Source organism: Trachypithecus francoisi, unplaced genomic scaffold (genome assembly GCF_009764315.1).
Source record: "Trachypithecus francoisi isolate TF-2019V2 unplaced genomic scaffold, Tfra_2.0 Lachesis_group4, whole genome shotgun sequence".
Taxonomy (NCBI): Eukaryota; Metazoa; Chordata; class Mammalia; order Primates; family Cercopithecidae; genus Trachypithecus; species Trachypithecus francoisi.
Window position 1 is genome coordinate 109,122,414 of NW_022681469.1, and position 18,882 is coordinate 109,141,295.

General features: G+C 60.9%; 1 protein-coding gene and 2 pseudogenes across 5 annotated transcripts; 1 reads left to right on the forward strand and 2 right to left on the reverse strand.

Annotated features, from left to right (window-relative positions):
* Positions 1-2,651: 2,651 nt before the first annotated feature.
* LOC117072195 lies at positions 2,652-5,044 on the reverse strand (annotated as a pseudogene). Its single transcript, XR_004432725.1, has 2 exons — positions 4,907-5,044; positions 2,652-4,707 (listed from the first exon to the last, which is right to left on the reverse strand). The product of XR_004432725.1 is annotated as an uncharacterized LOC117072195 (transcript).
* MAFK (MAF bZIP transcription factor K) lies at positions 2,652-15,630 on the reverse strand. 4 transcript variants are annotated; one of them, XM_033194655.1, is made up of 3 exons: positions 15,426-15,630; positions 6,417-6,496; positions 2,652-5,706 (listed from the first exon to the last, which is right to left on the reverse strand). In XM_033194655.1, exons 2-3 carry the CDS (start codon positions 6,450-6,452, stop codon positions 5,272-5,274), a joined length of 471 nt encoding a protein of 156 aa, XP_033050546.1. In that variant the 5' UTR covers positions 6,453-6,496; positions 15,426-15,630; the 3' UTR covers positions 2,652-5,271. The 4 variants fall into 4 exon arrangements, with proteins under 4 accessions (XP_033050546.1, XP_033050544.1, XP_033050545.1 ...); XM_033194653.1 differs by having other exon boundaries at positions 6,417-6,612; XM_033194654.1 differs by lacking the exon at positions 15,426-15,630 and adding an exon at positions 7,192-7,845.
* On the forward strand, positions 11,537-12,254 carry LOC117072196 (annotated as a pseudogene).
* Positions 15,631-18,882: the final 3,252 nt, after the last annotated feature.

Below are 18,882 nucleotides of genomic sequence, written 5' to 3' on the forward strand. Positions count from 1 at the left end.
AGGGGCAGCAGAAGTGGGCAAGGCCTGGGGGGCTCAGGCACTGGACATGGAGAGCAGACAGGAAGGCCCAGTGGGCACCACCCGGGGACCGCGGCTCCCACCTGTGCTGCCCCCACCCATGGCCACGGCCACCGGGAACAGCAGGACCTGTAGTCTCTGAGAGACTCAGCAAGGTGGGCATGGACCAGTGGGGTCCAGGTAACAGAGGGCCGGCTCCCTCCCAGCCTCTTGCTTCCTGGGCTGGGGACATGGGGATCCAAGGTCAGTGGGTCTGCAGGGCCCAGCCGGGCTGCCTGATAGGCCGAGCTCCTCCCTGCATGGCTGCAAAGACGCCCACCTGCCTTATTGGACCCCCACAGGGAGAGACCCACCAGGCAGCCCCCTGTCAGCAGGTGGGGGCGCGGTGCTCCCCGGGGACCTATTGCCGAGGGGCAGTTTCTGGAGGCTGGGGGCACTGGCCAGACGGTAGGCTTGCTCTGCCCTTGCCCTGGGGAAGGCCACCTCATTAGAGATCGAGTTGCTGAAATCTGTGTTGGGAGGGTGCGTGGTCCAGGGCTCCCCTTCTGGAGACCCAGACACCATGTGGGCTCCGGGCAGCAGAGGCTGAGGTGTTGGGGGCTGAGTTCCTATGTCAGCAGCCCGTCAGGCCTGCGCTTTAGGACAGGGGAGAAGTCAGTTTCCGCCAAATTCCCACTCAGACCAGCCAAGGACTGTGCCAGGAAACTGACACGATCAGCGCTCATACCAGCTGGGACGGCGACCGAGCCCAGAGAGATGGAGCAAGTTGTCAGGGGTCACAGAGCAGGGACTTGGACACCAGCAGCCGGCTCCACGGAGGCCCTCTCTGCCCCCTGCCTCCTGAGCCTCACAGACGCCTCTGCCTGTGGGTGAGGCTGGGGTCACAGAGCAGGGACTCGGACACCAGGAGCCGACTCCACAGAGGCCCTCTCTCCCCGCTGCCTCCTGAGCCTCACAGACGCCTCTGCCCGCGGGTGAGGCTGCTCTGCTTCTTTCCAACACAACTCGAAGTAAAGCCCTGAGGGCTGAGCCCGCTTTGCGTGAACGGAAGGCAGCATGGGGCGGTCCAGGCCGGGGCTCAACCTGCCTCGACAGGGAGTGTGGGCTCATGAGACGGGGAAGGACAGAGATCAGCGTGGTTCCAGTGTCACCATCGCTGCAGAAAAAGGGGTTTCCCGGTGACAGGCCCCGACAGAGGAGTGGGCCTTGAGGCAGGCAGGAGCTGCGTGTCTTGGCCCAGTGCCCCCGCCAACCTCTCTAACCTCTCCTGCCTCAGTGTCTTCGTCTGGGAGATGGTCCAGCTGAAAATCCCCAGCATCCACAAGAAAGGGTGGAAGCCCTGGTGGCCCTGGCCTGGCCCGGGTGCAGGCTGGGCAGGGCGGCTCTCCTTTCACAGCTTCCCTGTCTGTCCATGGCCTCCAGGAGCCCCACACGGGGCTGGGGCTCTGTGCCCCCAACTCACACCCACCAGCTCCTCCAGGAGGAGCAGGCTGGGCCCAGAGCCGCAGGGTGGGCCACAGGGGAGGTCTGAGTTAGCTGGGGAAAGTGCCATCCCTGCCATTGCTAGTGACAAGCTCAGGCTGCCGCACCCCCAGAACAGATTCAACCCTCACTGCAGCACGCGCCAGCTGCTGCAGTCACCTCCACGCCCACCTCACAGGAAGCAAGGCTGGGAAGGAGGGAACTGGCCCCAGGCCATACAGATGCTGAGAGGTGGGATTATGATCATGTGTAGTGGCTCATGCCTGTAATTCCAGCACTTGGGGAGGCCAAGGTGAGTGGATTGCTTGAGCCCAGGAGTCCGAGACCAGCCTGGGCAACATGGTAAAACACCCTCTCTCCAAAAAAAATACAAAAATTAGCTGGGCGTGGTGGTGCGTGCCGGCGGTCCCAGCTGCTCAGGAGGCTGAGATGGGAGGATTGCTTGAGCCTGGGAGGTCGAGGCTGCAGTGAGCTGTGATCATGCCCTTGCACTCCAGCCTGGGTGACAGAGCAAGATCCTATCTCGAAAAAATCCAGCTGGGATTTCACCCTGCGTGGTCCAGCACTGAACGGCGTTCACACCTCGGTCAGCTCAGTCCCAAAAATGGGGCCGGGTGGGCCAGGGCTGCTCTCCCAGAAGGCCAGGCGGAATGGGGACGGCATGTGGGCAGGCCCTTGGCTTTTTGGAGGAGTCCACAGGCTTCCAGCCACTGTGCAGGGGCGCTTTACTCTCTGCTCCCAGGCAGACCCTGTCTTGCTCACGGCTTCCTGCAGGCTCCTCTTGAGAGTCCAGCAAAGCTGGGTGAGGGATCTCCCGGGAAAGGGGGACGCTGACAGCCATGGTGCTCTCTGCTCCTTCCACTGGGAGAGGCTGCGTCAACAGGGGGCTGTGGGTGGGGCAGATGGCGACACTCAGGACTGCGGCCTGACCCTCGGAGACTGAGCCCGGGACGTGGCCACCTGACCAGCACCTCCCCCGCGGCTGTCCCAGCATCACCGTCACGGGCCGGCAGTCTAGGAAAGCCACTTACACGTGGTGCCCAGATCCTGACCCTGGTGAGGGACAGGCGGGGTCCCCTGGGATGGGGGAGGTGTGTGGTTCTTGGCCCAAAAAAGCCCCAGCCGAAAGCACCAACTGCACAACGAAAGGGTCTGAAACCAGAAAATTCTTTATTGCAAAGGTACAAAAGCGGTCACAGCAGCAGGACGCACGGCAATAAATTAGGTGGTGGCCGCAGGGACGGGGCAGGGTGGCGGCGGCCAGACACGGGCCCACATGTGATCTGTTCTCAATAATTTATATCATGATAAAAAGCAGCACAAAAATAAATATTGAAATAGAACTGCCAAGTAGCACAGAGGCCAGGGTGAGGCGGTGTGGGGGCGTGGGGGGCAGGGGTCCCCACGCCCTGGAAACGCAAAGACCTGGATCTCTTTGGGAAGCCGGAGGCACGGAGACAGAAAACAAACCCACGCGGCAAAGAGGCCTTCGTCTTTTTTTAAATAAAAAAATCCATATATTAAATCATGACAATGAAATTTCAACGATCCGAAAGGAAAAGCAGAACGCACCATGCTTCCCCGGCCCGGCTCTGGGCGGTGACAGCGGCTCCGTCCACCCTGGGGGCCGGGGAGTCCCCTCTCCAGCAAAGCACCACAGGCCGAGGGCAGGTGGTCGCCCACGGCCCACAAGACGTGGACACCAAGAACCCCAAGATGGGACAGAACCGGCCACCCGCTGTGGCCTGTCCTGTGGGGGCCCAGCGGCCTGGTGCAGTCCGTGGTGAGGGGGACGGTGGGCAGCCCGGGCCTCTGGTTTGCTCCCAACTCCCACCTGTGCCCGTGCCCCCAAGCTCTGCTCTGATAGATTTACAGTATCAAACTGGAAAAGAAAGATTGTTACGAAAAATCTGTAGATAAACTGTGAATATAATTTTATATCTCTATATAGTTTCTGTTTCTCTCTTTAAATATCCCCCTGGTCCTTATGACATCCAATATGGATTACCTACCACGGCCACGGGGGCAACGGCTGTTTGGGAACACGCAGGCCTATGCTCCACAGGGACCCAGTGGTCCTGGCGGGCCTGCAGCTTCCCACTCACTTCTAACAGTAGACACAGAACCAAGTCGCCGCCCCGGGGCTGTCTGTCCTCCGCCCTCCCAGCGTGGCTGGCATCGGCCTGGGCTCTGCAGCCAGTGGGAGTGTTACTGGGTGGGCAGGGGCAGCCGAGAGGGAGCTGGGGCCCCAGGCACCACCTTGCATGTCCTAGGTGGCGGCCCCCGGCCAGCGGCTCACATTCCGCCAACTCCCCCAGGCAGGTGCTCTGTGACCCCCGCTGCAGATACCCCAGTCACAGCAGGGACCCTCAAGGTGGCACTCCAGGAAAAGGAAGCCCAAGGTGGAGTGCCAAGCCCACCAGTGCCTTGGTGCTCGGGAAAGGAGGAACAGGTGAAGGCTCCGGGTGAGGACTGAGTGCCAAGGCCACACCTGCAGCCCGTGGCTGTGCTCCTGGGGGTGTGCACGTGAGAGCCACCTCCACGAGGCTCTCCTGGCCTGGTGCCTGCCGCCTCCCCGCCCACCACGCCCTCCGGAGTACCAGCCTCACTCCTGAGCTCTTGTATAAGCCAGCTGCATCCTGGTCCTGCCCCTCAAGCCTTTCCACCAGCTCTCACACACGGCTCCCGCCTCCTCCCGCCACCCAACGCAACGTCCTCTCCCTCCCACCTCCACATCCACATCTACCAACGTCCCCCAGGCTGCAAACCCTCTCCCTAGACTGCAGCGGCCCTTCCCCTCTAGGCCCCCAAAAGACCTCCTCGTTTCCCCTGCACTGACCACAGCTGGCGAGAAGCAGCTCCAGGACACAGCCTGAGTCCTGCTCACCATCAAATGATGGGATGCTCCTGTCCGTGTCCGCTGAGGTCCAGGATAGCCTGCGGGGTCGGTGTCTCAGGGGCCGGCTCCCGTGGGTGGGGCTTCTGTGCTGTGCTGCATGACCTCCTCGGGTCAGCAGAGCACAGGGGAGACCTCATGACATATGAGCCACTCTCTCAGCTACGCATGCCCACAGGCCCACCCCCAGTGAACACCTGCCCCCTCAGCCCTGGTGCTGCGATGGCAGGCGGGCCTGCACACACACGCGTGCACACAGACCACCCCACGCAAGCGGCCTCCCACACCCTGCCCACTTGCACAAGCCCCTGCTAAGGCAGACGTGGGTCACGGGCAACTGCAACAGGACAGCTGGAAGGACGGAGCTGCCGACGCACCATCCATGCTCCTCCCCGGGGTCTGCGGAGTCCGTCAGGGCAGCGAGGGGCTCCCGCACCAGCTGGGAGGACACAACGGGACAGGTGTCGAAGGCTGCTCCCAGCTGGAGTGGAAAACAAGCCCCACGCTGACCTGACCACAGGGGCCTGACTCCTGGGGCCGTGTCTTCTGGCAGCCCCCGCAGGGGATGGCGGAACTTCCCGATGGCCTTTCCGTTATACGTCCCGACTCCCACGGGTGCAAGATGCCAATTCCCACACACAGACGCATCCTGCGGGGAGCAGGGGGCGGGCGTGAGTGTGTGTGTGGACCGGCATGCAGCTCTGCGCCCACGGGAGCCCACTCTTCACCCTGCACCACAGTCTCATCCTGGTGTGAGTTGCTTGCGCCCGAGGGGCCTGCACTTGGACTCAGATGTCGAGAGTCTGCGTCCCAGTGACAGGTACGAGGGGCGCGCCCCCGCCTGCCTGCCCGCCGCTCCCCGCCCCCAGCCGGCACTAGGATGTGGCCGAGAAGGGCACGGAGGTGGAGGAGAGCTCAGCGGACTTGACGATGGTGATGACGCTGGTGGTGGCCACCTTGGAGGGTGCCACGGGTCCCCGGGCCACGGTGCGCGCGAAGGTCTGCAGCGCCTCGTACTTGGAGCGCAGGGCGTCCAGCTCCAGCCGCATGCTGCTGTTCTCGCGCGCCAGCTTCTCCACCTCCTGCTGCAGCTCCACGCGCTGCCGCTCCAGCTCCTCCTTCTGCGTCACCCGCTTGATGCGGCAGCTGGCCGCGTAGCCACGGTTCTTGAGCGTGCGCCGACGCTGCTTCAGGCGGGTGACCTCCTCCTTGGTGAGACCCCGCAGGTGCTGGTTCAGCTCCCGCACCGACATGGACACCAGCTCATCGTCGCTGAGCACCGGAGCGTTCTCGCCCGCCTCCTTCTTGACCTGGGGGGCCACAGCACAGGGTCAGCAGCAGGAGAACGTGGGGTATCTGCCTGGGACCAGCACGGGGGTGGACAGGGACCCAGCAGTGCCCCTGCATGCCCGTGCTCTCTCAGGGCTGGCCTTTGCCGTCCGCACCAGGGACCGCAGGACACCAGCAGGACACCATGCACGCAGGCAGCCCACGTGACGGCTGTGGCCCCACAGGACCCTTTCTGAACAGAAGAAGCCAGCAGTGACATCGGTCACTCCTGGTTATCGACAGCCTCAGAGCCCACGAGGACCTGGAGCACATGGGTCCTGCTGCTGGGACTGAGCCGGCCCACAGGCATGCCCCATGGCAGAGGCAGCAAGCGCCAGGCACAGGTGGGCCCAGGCCCTAGGAGCTGGAGCATCCCATTCACCAGAGGCCACTCTGCCCACGCCTGGAGTCAGGGGATGAGCTCATGCAGTAGCGCCCGGCGGACACACAGCCCAGGCAGACAGACCCTGCCACACCCTGAGCCTGGGAGTCATCTCCTAGAACCACAGTCCCTGATCCTGGCCCCATCTCTCCTGTGAACATGCCCCGGCCACAGCAGCCCCCTCCTCCTGCCAACAGGGAGGCCCCCATCACAGGCTCAGGACGGCCCTGGGAAAGCAGAGGCTATTGGGCTGGGGGCGCCTTTCCCACACCTGTGCTTGAGACGGGGCCAGCCTGGAGCCAGCCTTACCTTTAATGTCTTGTTCGGTTTGGGATTAGTCGTCATAACCTGGGCACAGTCACCAGGACAGAGCTCCCTGGAACTCGTAGCTGGAAAACACGGGCAAGCAGAGAAGCCGGCGCAGGTCAGGGCCAGCAGCGCCGTAAGGGACGGCCACCTCCCATGCAGGGACGTTCCTCAGCCTGGGGTGGATGGTCACAGCACCCTGAAAACAAGATGGGGCACTGTCCCGGCCCAGCCCGTCCTGGGGGGCTTCCCAAGGGGTGGGGCATCCTGGCCCGGGCTCTGCCTCTGCCCGAGGGTCCAGGGGGAGGTCTGGCTGCACCTCACACTCTAGCACAGTCCACAGAGCAGCTGGGACCCCCACCCCAGGGCCTGGCAGCCAGGTGCAGCCCCCTGCTGCCCTGAAGACCTGGGCTGCAGCTGCCGGCGCTATAGGGTGACCAGCAGGCACCAGCAGCGGCTGCTTCCTGTTCTGACTCTCCCTGAGGTCAGAGAAGACGTCTGCACCTGCACAGCACAAGGTGCTCCGTCCCAAGGACCAAACCGATTGGTAGCGAAACCGCCCTCCCACAAGGCAGCTGCGTTGGCCCCGAGGAGTGTGGGGCCCCGCTGGACAGCGACCCTACCCTTGCAAAGGCTCCAGTGCTCTGGACCCAGCCTGGATCCCCGAGAGGGGGCCTCTGGGGAGCCCCTGCCATCACCAGCTTCCCCCATGGTGGGCCTGGGTGGAGCCCCAGCCGCCCTCCCACCCCGCCCTCCCCACAGGCCACGGGACACCTACCACAGCCCGGGCCGCTGCAGCTGTGACATCACCACCTCCAACTCAGCTGCCCCTGAGTGAGGACCCTGCAGCCCAAGGGGGTGTGGGGTTCCTGAGGGGCGGCAGGTCCGGGGGCCGCAGTCAGAGACCAGGGAGGTGGGGGAGCCGCCGCCCTGCCGAGCGTTCGACCGTCTGGCGGGAGTCGTCCCCGCCGCCGCCCCCGCCGTCCTCACGTCTGCATTGTGTCACACATTCTAATCATTCATGAAAAACCCAGCCAAAGCATCCCCGGCATGAGCCCTCCGATAGTTGCCATGGCGACCTTGGGACCGAGCCAGCCCCCACGGTCGTCATGGAAACCGAGAAGCCCAAACGCGATCCTGACTTCAGGTCAGTCTGCGCAGACATCACGAGACCGGCAGGCAGTCAACAAACCCATTTGTACCCAGCGGCCGGGATGGGCGGGCGGAAGGCGCCAGGAAGCTCGCAGGACCGGTCCACAGCAACCCACTCCCATGCCCCAAATACCAGACACGGGTTCCCGCAGGAACATCAGAGCAGCCCAAGGCGGTGGGGGTGTCCTTGGTCAGCACCTCCACTGGACATGGGCACCACGGGGCGGGTGACCCCATCCCGCCCTCCCTGCCGGCCCAGGACCCTCCCCACACCCTGGGCCAGGGAGCCCTCGGCCCAAATCCCTCCACCCTCCAGCCCTGCCTCCGAGGGGGGCACCCCCCCCACAACCCACCCACCCCCACAACCAGAGGGCCGCACAGGTGAGACAGGGTCCTGCGCCAGGCTGCCGGGTCCGCTGCCCCTGCCAAGGCCGGCTGCTCTCAGGGCGCTAATGTAGACGGCACAGGATGGCACCAGCCGGTCCCGGGGAAGGCCAGGTGGGTTCCAGGCTCCTCTGCACCCCGCCCTGGAGCAAGGGTGACAGTGGAGAGGCCGGGGCCCAGCTGCCTCCGCCACCGTGGGGACCTGCAAATGCCGGCGGCTGGAAGCACCATGAGAAACTTTTCCATGTCAGAGGGAGGGGCCGCGGGCACTGCTTCCAGCTCCACCGTGAGCACGTCAGTGCACAGGCCGGCCACGACATAGCTATGCGGTGAGTCACCAGATGTTTACAGAGCCGCGCGCGCATTCCCACACACCCGGGCCTCCCACCCAGCAAGGACCCGCTCCCCGGCCCCCAGGCCCACTGCCCACCATGGCAGCACAGCTGGGCAGAAAAGGAAGGTCCGGGGGACAGGGCTGTCTGGCCGGAGCCACGGTGACGTGCGGGGTGCCAGGGGCAGAGTTCAGCGTGGGGATCTTTCCACTAAAAAGATGCCTCCCGCGATGCCTTGTGATGTCATGGAGGCGTACGGTAGCCGGGGGCGACCCAGGAGGGCAGCTGACTAATTCCACAAGGTCAAGGTCGCCAGGGCTGCTGGAGCACGCCTGTGCCCATCTCAAAACCCCAGTCCTTCCAGGGACACCTGCACTGGGGCCCTCCGAGGAACCAGAGACCTGGGGGAAGCTGGGGTCCCGGGCGGCCCCCACGCTCACAAGTGTGCCCCCTACTTCCTTGGGCAGGTCACGACTCTGCTCTGCCAAGGAAGCCTGGACCATCCATGTGCCCCCCGAGAGGCGAAACAGCAGCCCAGCCAAGTGGCAAAGCTTCTCTCAGGTACCCAGCATGGGATGGGATGGTGCTGGCACCTACCTCTCCCTACCATGCACAAAATAAATCCAAGCAGCATTAACCTAAAGTCGCTCTAAACATCAGAGGCAAGAAGGATGACAGCTTGCTTTTGGAAGGAGATTCAGAGAAGAGTTTTGTATGTGCAAAAAAAGTTTGTAAAGCAACTGATCTAAAAATGACAACTGCCCTAAACGGGGTTCTGTGAACTGTCCGACCTCACACGGCCTCGAGGGCCACCCCAGAGCACACTTAGAAATGGCTCCCTCCCCAGGACCAGAGACGCAGCCTTAGGGTGTCATCCGGGGGGAGAGCGTGCCTGGGGTCCCAGAGACGCCCGTGACGCCGGCTTCCCGCTACCCCAGACCCAAGGCAGGGGCTACCGCATCAGCACCTGGTCAGCACTGCAGCCAAGCTCCCCTCCAGCAGCCCCCCAGGAACGACGCCCTCACATTCTGTCTCACACCCACTAGCTAACAAAATGCCAGCATCGCCACGCACAAGCACCTGGCGCCCCTGAGCTCCTCCAAGTTTTGGTGGAGTCGCCAGAGAAGTGCAGTGTTCCGCACCACAGCGGGGGGCCTGGGTGGCCAGGTCTGGTCTGAGTTTCCGCTGTGAGGCCCCAACTGCCGACCTAGGTAAGGCTGCAGCGTTCACGCCCCACTGTCCCTGGAGTAGCGCCGGGCAGCAAAGTTCTCTGGCACCACCTGTAACTTGGAACAGCTGTTAGGTGACCGGTTTTCTGATGGAAGAGGTAGCGTTTCCAACCCAAGGCCAGACACCTCAACGTGACGCACAACTAAACAAGGCTCAGCGGGGGAATCATTTCCTCTCAAGGAAAAGGAACCACCAGCAGCCTCAGATGGAGGCAACTCCTGTGGCTGCAGCTGGGGATAAGTGACGAAGCCGGGACGCCGGGCGCCCCCTTCCAGGATCCAGACCGAGGGCCTGGGCTCCATAAAGTGCAGGGCAGGGCAGCTCCGCCCAGGGAGGCACCTTGCAGAGGGTGAGGATCCAGAGCCTGGGGCTCCCGGTGGCAGGGCAGGCAGGCCGGGGTCAGCCGCCCAGAACTGTGCTTTCGGGAGCAGCTGAGCCCCAGGCAGCGATCTCAGCTTCTGGAGGATCATGTTTTCCCTTTTAATTTTCATTTTAGAGACAAGGTCCCACTATGTCACCCAGGCTGGAGTGCAGTGGTGCCATCCTGGCTGACTGTAGGCCTCCTAAGCTCAAGCGACCCTCCTGCCTCAGCTTCCCGAGCAGCTGGACTACAGGTGGGCACCACTACACCCAGAGAATTTTAAACTTTTTTTTTTTTTTCTTGTTGAGACGGAGTCTCGCTCTGTCGCCCAGGCTGGAGTGCAGTGTCTGGATCTCAGCTCACTGCAAGCTCCGCCTCCTGGGTTCACGCCATTCTCCTGCCTCAGCCTCCCGAGTAGCTGGGACTACAGGCGCCCACCACCTCGCCCGGCTAGTTTTTTTTTTTTTTTGTATTTTTTAGTAGAGATGGGGTTTCACCTTGTTAGCCAGGATGGTCTCAATCTCCTGATCTCGTGATCCGCCTGTCTCGGCCTCCCAAAGTGCTGGGATTACAGGCTTGAGCCACCGCACCTGGCCTTTTAAACTTTTTTGTAGAGACGGGGGTCTCACCCTGTTGCCCAGGCTGGTCTCGAGCTCCTGGACTCAAGGGATCCTCCTGCCTCAGTCTCCCAAAGTGCTGGGATTACAGGCATGGCCACCATGCCCAGCCATTTTTAACTTTTGAAGTCCCAGCCAATACTCACTGGTCACCCATGGGTCTGGCCCTGCTCAGTGGGAGGTTGGCAGCCCTGGCATCTCTTGCTATGCTGGCACAAGCTGAGAAGGACCTGCTTTGGGGTCCAAGAGGGAACAGTTTCTCTAAAGTTGTGACTGGGCACGGTGGCTCTTGCCTGTAATCTCAACACCTTCGGAGGCCGAATGCTTGAGCCCAGTAGCTTTAGACCAGCCTGGACAACATAGCAAGACCCCACCTCTAAAAAAAAAAAAAAAAAAACCATAATTTTTAAATAGCCAGGTGTGATGGCACATGCCTATGGTCCCCACTACTCGGGAGGCTGAGGTGGGAAGATTGCTTGAGCCGCGAAGTGAGCTGTGATCACACCACTGCACTCCACAGCCTGAGTGACAGAGCAAGACCCTGTCTCTTAAAAAAAAAAAAAAAAAAAAAGGCCGGGCGCGGTGGCTCAAGCCTGTAATCCCAGCACTTTGGGAGGCCGAGACGGGTGGATCACGAGGTCAGGAGATCGAGACCATCCTGGCTAACACGGTGAAACTCCGTCTCTACTAAAAAAATACAAAAAACTAGCCAGGCGAGGTGGCGGGCGCCTGTAGTCCCAGCTACTCGGGAGGCTGAGGCAGGAGAATGGCGTGAACCTGGGAGGCGGAGCTTGCAGTGAGCTGAGATCCGGCCATTGCACTCCAGCCCGGGAGACAGAGCAAGACTCCATCTCAAAAAAAAAAAAAAAAAAAAAAAAAGAGAGAGAGAGAGTACAAAAGTGAGTTGAACAGCTGATGGCTGGATGACCCCTCTGAACAGTCCCGGCTGTGGATGCCCGTGGAGAAACAGGGATTTCAGCTTCAGGGCTCTGATTCTTCCCAGATGAGAGGACGCATCAGGGCCACTGCTTGCTCTCCGAGGCCAGCATGGGGGCCCTGGATGGGTCACTTGTTCCTTCCCAAGGGGTGAATGACAACGCAGACTCCACGCCCTACCCCCTCGGCCACCCAGCCAGTCTGACCGAGACGGAGTGGCCTTTCCACTTCTATTCTCCACGGGTCTCCGAGGATGTGGGATGCGGGAGAGGGAGGAGGGGTGGGGGGAAGACCAGGAACGGAGGACGGGAGTTCTGTGCGAGACTCAGGTTTAGAGATCCAGCAGCATAGCAGCAAGCGCCCTCCCGCCCTCCCTCACCAGTGACTCCCACGACAGGTGCAATCCACAAAACCAGAGGCCGCGCAGGGTGTACCTGCCTCTCCCAGGAGCCTTTCTGCCAGAGACCCCAAGCCAGGCACCCTCCACAGTGGGCCACAAGGGTAGGTGGGGCCACTGTGGCACTGGTACCTAGTGGGCACCTGTCAAACAGGTGTCAACCGACTAATTGCAGCCCGGCTGGTCCCAGAGACCAGCCAGACACCCTTCCTACTGAGGATGAGGGCCCCCACTGTCCGGCTGTCCCGGACACGGGAAATGCGGAAGGCACCCCACTTGGCACCCCCCAGCCCAGCCCGCACCAGCCGGCAGCCTGGCCCTGGCTGGCTGCCCTCCAGCAAGCCACGACTGTCAGCCTGCCTTGGAGGACGTCTGGTCACCTTGCATTTGCAGCCTGAGGAAGCTGTGTCATTCCGCTACATCCAGAGGTGACTCAGGCAGCTGCAGCAGCAGAGCAAACTGCAGAACACACCACACCCCCTCCAGTCCCTGCCCTGGCTCCCACCACGCCATCCTCCTGTCCTTGGATTCCAGCTCCCCGTCAGCATCCTGTTCTCCCCGGCCACCCTGGGGCTTTAATCTGCTCCCAGCCTCCAAGTCCAACCAGGGGCATTCTGGGGGGCCCAGATGCCCCCCAGCCCCCAACCGCATCACTCATCGGAGTTGCCCCCACCTCTCTCTCTTTTCCTCGTCCACGCTCCAACCAGACTTGATCCCAGCCCTTAAGTATCTCCCGCCCGAACCCACAGCATCTGCCCAGGCTCTGGCCTCCAGCTTCTCCTGTGTGGACCACAGCTTTGCCAAATGGAATGCCCTCACCCTGATCCTGGTGCCCTCCACGCAAACCCACAGGCAGTCAAAAGTCTTGGGGTTCCTCCCAAACCCCGACCCCCTCACCCCAATGCCGTTTCAGGTTTCTGACCACCCCCATCTGCAGAGAGCAGGTGGCCCCCTGTCCCCCTCAAGCCCTGCTTCTTCCAGAAACAGTCCCCACTGCCCTCCTCCTCATGTAGGCAAGCACCCTCTACCAAGGCCTGGTTCTAGATCCTTCTGGGGACAGGGGACCTCCCTGTGGTGTGGTGAGCTCCTTGCAAGCAGGGAGCATGTCTTCCCTACACCCCACACAAGCCCCCCGCTGTACACGATGAACCGGCCCCGCACAGGAGGGCAGGGAGAGGGCAGTCTCCACCCCAATACCTTCCCCAGGATGCCCGACGCGCAGTGCGCAGAAGCAGGCAGGTTCTACACCAGACCCCACCAGCCCTCAGGACAGGCCAGCAGACGTCACGGCCTGGGTTTCCTCATCCACAGCGGCCGGTCGGGTCGGGGCGGGGCGTGTGACTGCTCAGGTTCATTTGTACCTGCTCTAAAACTCTATGATTTTAAGACGACACTCCCAGTTTCCTGAAACTGTAGGAAAGCGGAAACATGACGAGTCTGTGACTTATAAAAAGCAAAAATAAATAGCGGGGAAAGGCATCTTCCATTCACGGAGAGCAGGGAGGGTGGGGACGGAGCGGTGAGTCACTGTTTACTGTTGAGAGGCAGCCACACGGAGCCTTCTCCCAGCTGGCTAGATTTCCATTTCCCGTGTGGACTGGACCCGAAACCCAGAAAGTCCACTCCAGAAACCTTTAGACTCAGAAACAGCTGGGACAGGAACAGGCACAACTTCTTCTCAGTCTGGGTGGCAAACAGCTTTGCCGGAGACTGTAAACAAACGCAGCCATCGCAGAGCCCCGTGGGTGAAAGCGCACACCTTGTAGACAGCGGAGTGGCCCAGAAGACGGTCTCACTTAACAGCGGCCTCCCGGGTGCATACAGAGGCTGGCGCCCCGACAGCCCCAACCCTTGGTAAACGCTGGCTCCCGGGTTTACCAGCACCTGGGGAATCAACGCTGCAGGGAACCAGCTCCTCAAAGCCCTGGCTCAGTTCAAGGATAAAAGGCAGGAGAAGCCTGGTTTGTTTTTCTGCTTTAGTAAATGTCTTATTTTGGAATAATGAGAGGTCTAGTTTTAAAAAGCAGACTCCCTCTCCCAAGGTCAAACTCAGACATTCCTACTGGGTTACCTAAGAAGGGGAGATGTTCTCATAAATGGCACTGGACGCCCAAATAGGGTATAGGTGTGTCCCAGACACCTGCACAGCCCACCTATGTTCTCCGGACCCCGCCTACAGCTCTTTCAATACTCCACGTCCCTGAAGACACTGGGCTTGGAGAAGCTGCACAGGGCACCCCACTCCGTGTTGGAGACCCCCTGACAACAACACACTGTGACAGTGAAACCTCAGTGCCAGTAGAGACCTGGCAGCCCACCCTGGAGAATCAGAGGGGTGGGAAGGGCAGTGCTGGAGCCGAACCACAGAGATACCCCCTAGCCCACGGTGTCCGGCGGTGGGGGCGGGTTTTGAGTCCCAGGATCTTCCCAAGGCCAGGCACCTGGCCAGAGAGTGGCTGGCTGCCTGTGGGTCACCTGGTGAATGAATGGTGAGTGGATCTGGTTTTTGCCTCAGCTACAAGAGCCGCTTAAGAAGCAAGAAACAGCATGCTCAGGGACGCGGGACACGGGGAGAGGGACACGGGAGGCTCCGCGAACATGGACACACACGAGTGAGGGTGAGAATGCAGCACAGGGCCACTGCTGTGCCCCAGGGGGACCCAGGTCAAGGACCAAGGCCAGGCGGGGTCCTGGCTTTCTGGGTTTCTCCGCGGTGCCTCGTCCCACCACCCCAGGATCTTGAGGCTGTACAAACACAGACACATAGACAGAGACACACACACACACACACACACAGTCACACACACAGTCACACACAGACACATAGTCACGGGCACATAACCCAGTTTCCTGAACTTGACAGAGGCACAGAAGAACCCACGCAGTGGGAGCGGGAAGAGGCCTGAGCCCCTGCCCCACATGTGAGCAAAGGGACGCGCCCTGGGGCCCCTGTCACCTGCTCCCCTTCTGCCTCCCCACGGCCTTCCTTCCAGCAACCCTGGCAGGTGGGCGGCTGAGAGCAACACCAGTCCCAGGATCCTGCCTGTGGGGAGACCCGGTTACCCCCACCCCGTCCATGGGCACGCGTGGGCCCCACCATTGGGCCGCAGTGCCGCCCGTCACTGGGAGGAAGCGAGGGGGGCAGGCCGGGGCCGCACGCGGAAGCCACGCTGGGGCGGAAGGGGAGTCCACGCGCCCGTGCCCTCCCCGCGCCGCCCGCACGTGGCGCCCGCCCCGCCCCCCGCAGGTGTGAAGGCGGGGGCACAATGCGCGCCGCCGACCCGCGTGCACCCCCGTGCCCCCAGGTCTGGGGTCCACGCCCCGGGGCCCCCGGCTCAGCAAGCATGGCCCAGGCGGCACGTGCAGGGCAGAGAGCCTCGCGTCCCCGGGAAGCCCCCTGGGCCTGCGCGGCGGGGCCCACCTGGGCAGGTGCGCGGGCCGCGTCGGGGACCGCATGGGGGTCTCGGGCCCTGCGCACCCAACCCCGCCACCCTTGGCCCGCGCCCCCGGGCGGCCGTGACTCAGCGGCCAAGAGGTCCCGGCCCCGCGTCCTGGTCACCGTCCCCGCCGCGGCCCGGTCCCCGCTGCTCCACCGCCTCTCACCTGGCGTCGCGCGGGGGGCGCGGGCGCGCGGCGGCTCCTCGCGGGCACGCGCTGTCCTCGCGCCGGCGCTCACTCTCGCGCTCCCCTCGGCCGCCGCCGCCTGGCGCTCAGGCTCCGACTTCACGAAGAACAACAAGTCCCCCCCGCCGCCCGCCGCCACCGCGCCCGCCCGCCCGGCTCACCAGCATCTGACACCGCTTCCGGGATCCGCGGCGCGCGCGTCACGCCGCCCCGCCCCCCTGGGGCCACACCCCCTCCCTCCCCCGCGGGCACGCCCTCCTCTCCCGCCCGGGGGTCCGCTGGCCCCGTCCGCACCTGCAATCCCCGCGCTTTGGGAGGCCCGGCGGGAGGATCTCTGTGGGCCAGGAGTTCAGGACCAGTCTGGGCAACGTAGCGAAACCTCCCTTCCCCCATTCCCCGTCTCTACAAACATAAAAAACATTAAGGCCCGCTGGGCACAGTGGCTCATGCCTGTAATCCCAGCACATTGGGAGATCAAAGCAGGAGGATCGCTTGAGCCCAGGAGTTCCAGACCAGCCTGGACAACATAGTGAGACCCCCATCTCTACAAAAAATTACAAAAAGTAGTCGGTCGTGGTGGTATGTGCCTGTAGTCTCAGTTACTCAGGAGGCTGAGGCAGGAGGATGGCTTGAACCTGGAAGGTGGAGGCTGCAGTGAGCCATGATTTCATCACTGCACTCTAGCTTGGGTGACAAGATGAGACCCTGTCTCGAAAAACAAAACAAAACAAGCAAACCAGCAATGTAAAAATAGGGATAAGCGGCTACTGATCACAGCCTCTGTGGGTGGGGCCAGCCCCCTTCTAAAGCCCCAGCTGGTGGTTGCCAGGGGGCCACAGCAGGCCCAGGATGGGGTTAGGGCACCACTGGCCCAAGGAGTCCTGTGAGGGATCCTCAGGTGGGAGCCCGTCCCTGAGGGAGCTGCCTCTGCTTCCTGTCGCAGGTGGAGGACAGGCTGGAGTGGGGACCCAACCAGAGTCCCTCGGAGGGGACGGCAAGCCCCTTACCACGCTTCTGGGCCCCCAGTCCCGCCTTCCTCTGAGCGCTGCAGGCAAAGGAGTCTCAGGCCTGGCCAACCAGGGCACCTATGGCATCTGCCCAGGGTTCTGGGAAGCCTGTTTTCTCGGCTCAGGTGTTTTCTCGGCTCAGGTGGGACTCGGGAGCAAGGGCAGGGAGGTCTGTGCATCTTCTGGGTGTCATCCTTACCACCGCGTGCCTGGGGATTTAGGCAGCCGCCCAGTGGCCTCTTGCTGTGGAGCGAGGGGGCAGCTTCCCGGACCATCTCTCACCCCCACTTCTGGGTCCCGCACTGACCACCGGGGAGGCCCCTCCTTGCTGAGGCCCACGCGGCCATCTGGGGTGGCCAGACACAGTGATGCCTGCAACCTGGCTGCAGAAACAGGTGCCAAGAAATAGCAGCAGTAGAGACAATGTCCCATGTCCCCAGGATGTTTGCAGAAAGACTCCCCCCGGGGATGGGAAAGGTGCTTCCCTTGTCCCAGCCCACATTCTGTACTTGGGGTTCTGGGATGCACTGGGAGCCTCCAGAGAAGCTGTGGGTGTCTCCGCAGGACGCTTTACGTTACTCATGGTGTCGCTGCTCTAACCCAACTGCATTCTTTCCATAGTAGGTTTTTGTTACTAATCACACACTTTTATTATCTTTTTAATTTTTTAATTTGTATTTATGTATTTTTTTATTTTGATACAGAGTCTCGCTCTGTCGCCCAGGCTGGAGTGCAGTGGCACGATCTCAGCTCACTGCAAGCTCCGCCTCCCGGGTTCACGCCATTCTTCTGCCTCAGCCTCCCCAGTAGCTGGGACTGCAGGTGCCCACCGCCATGCCCAGCTAATTTTTTTGTATTTTTTTAAATAGAGACGGGATTTCGCCGTGTTAGCCAGGATGGTCTTGATCTCCTGACCTCGTGATCTACCCGCCTTGGCCTCCCAAAGTGCTGGGATTATAGGCGTGAGTCACTGCGTCCGGCCGTATTTATTTTTGAGACGGAGTCTCACTCTGTCGTCCAGGCTGGAGTGCAGTGGCACCATCTCAGCTCACTGCAGCCTCCGCCTCCCAGGTTCAAGTTCCTGCTTTAGCCCCCCAAGTAGCTGGGATCACAGGTGCCCACCACCACGTATGGTTAGTTTTTGTTGTTGTTGTTGTTGTTGTTTTGAGATGGAATCTCACTCTGTTGCCAGGCTGGAGTGCAGTGGTGCAATCTTGGCTCCCTGCAAGCTCTGCCTCCCAGGTTCAAACAATTCTCCTGCCTCAGCCTCCTGAGTAGCTGGGACTACAGGTGCCTGCCGTCACGCCCGGCTATTTTTTTTTTTTTATTGTATTTTTAATGGAGATGGTGTTTCACTGTGTTAGCCAGGATGGTCTCGATCTCCTGACCTCATGATCCGCCTTTCTCGGCCTCCCAAAGTGCTGGGATTACAGGCATGAGCCACCGTACACAGCCAACTTTTGTATTTTTAATAGAGACGGGGTTTTGCCATGTTGACTGGGCTGGTCTTGAACTGCTGGCCTCAAATGATCCACCTGCCTCAGCCTCCCAAAGTGCTGGGATTACAGGCGTGAGCCACCGCACCAGCTAATTTTTGTATTTTTAGTAGAGACGGTTTCACCATTTTGGCCAGGCTGGTTTCGAACCCCTGACCTTAGGTGATCTGCCCACCTCGGCTTCCCAAAGTGCTGGGATTACAGGCATGAGCCACCACGCCCAGCCTAATTTTTAAAATTTTGAATTATTTATTTGTTTGTTTTATGAGATAGCATCTCACTCTGTCACCCAGACTGGAGTTCACTGGTGCAATCACAGTTCAACTGCAGCCTTCACCTCCCAGGCTCAAGTGATCCTCCCACCTCAGCCTCCTGAGTAGCTGGGACCAAGGGCTGGTGCTACCACACCCAGCTAATTTCCCTTGTTTTTTTTGTAGAGAGAGAGTATTACCCTGTTGCCTAGGCTGGCCTTGAACTCCTGGGCTCAAGTGATCCTCCCACCTCATCCTCTCAAAGTGTTGGGATTACACGCATGAGCCACTGTGCCCAGCCCAAAGTTTACTTTTTATTGTGGTAAAGTATACATCATGTAGAATTTACCATTTTAACCATTTTTTTTCTAACTTGAAAAAAATCTTTTTTCAGAGATAGGGTCTTGCTATGTTGATCAGGCTGGTCTTAAAATCCTGGCCTCAAGCAATCCTCCTGCCTCAGCCTCCCAAAGTGCTAGGATCACAGGTGTGATTCGGTGATTAGGCTGGGCACGGTGGCCACCACACGAGGCCAATTTAACCATTTTAAGTGTACAGTTCGGGGGCGTTAAGTACATTCACGTTGTTGTACAAACATGGCCACCATCCATCTCCAGAAACTGTTCATCATTTAGTAGTTCCTTTTATAAAAAATGTTAAGTTCTGGCTGGGCAAGTTGGCT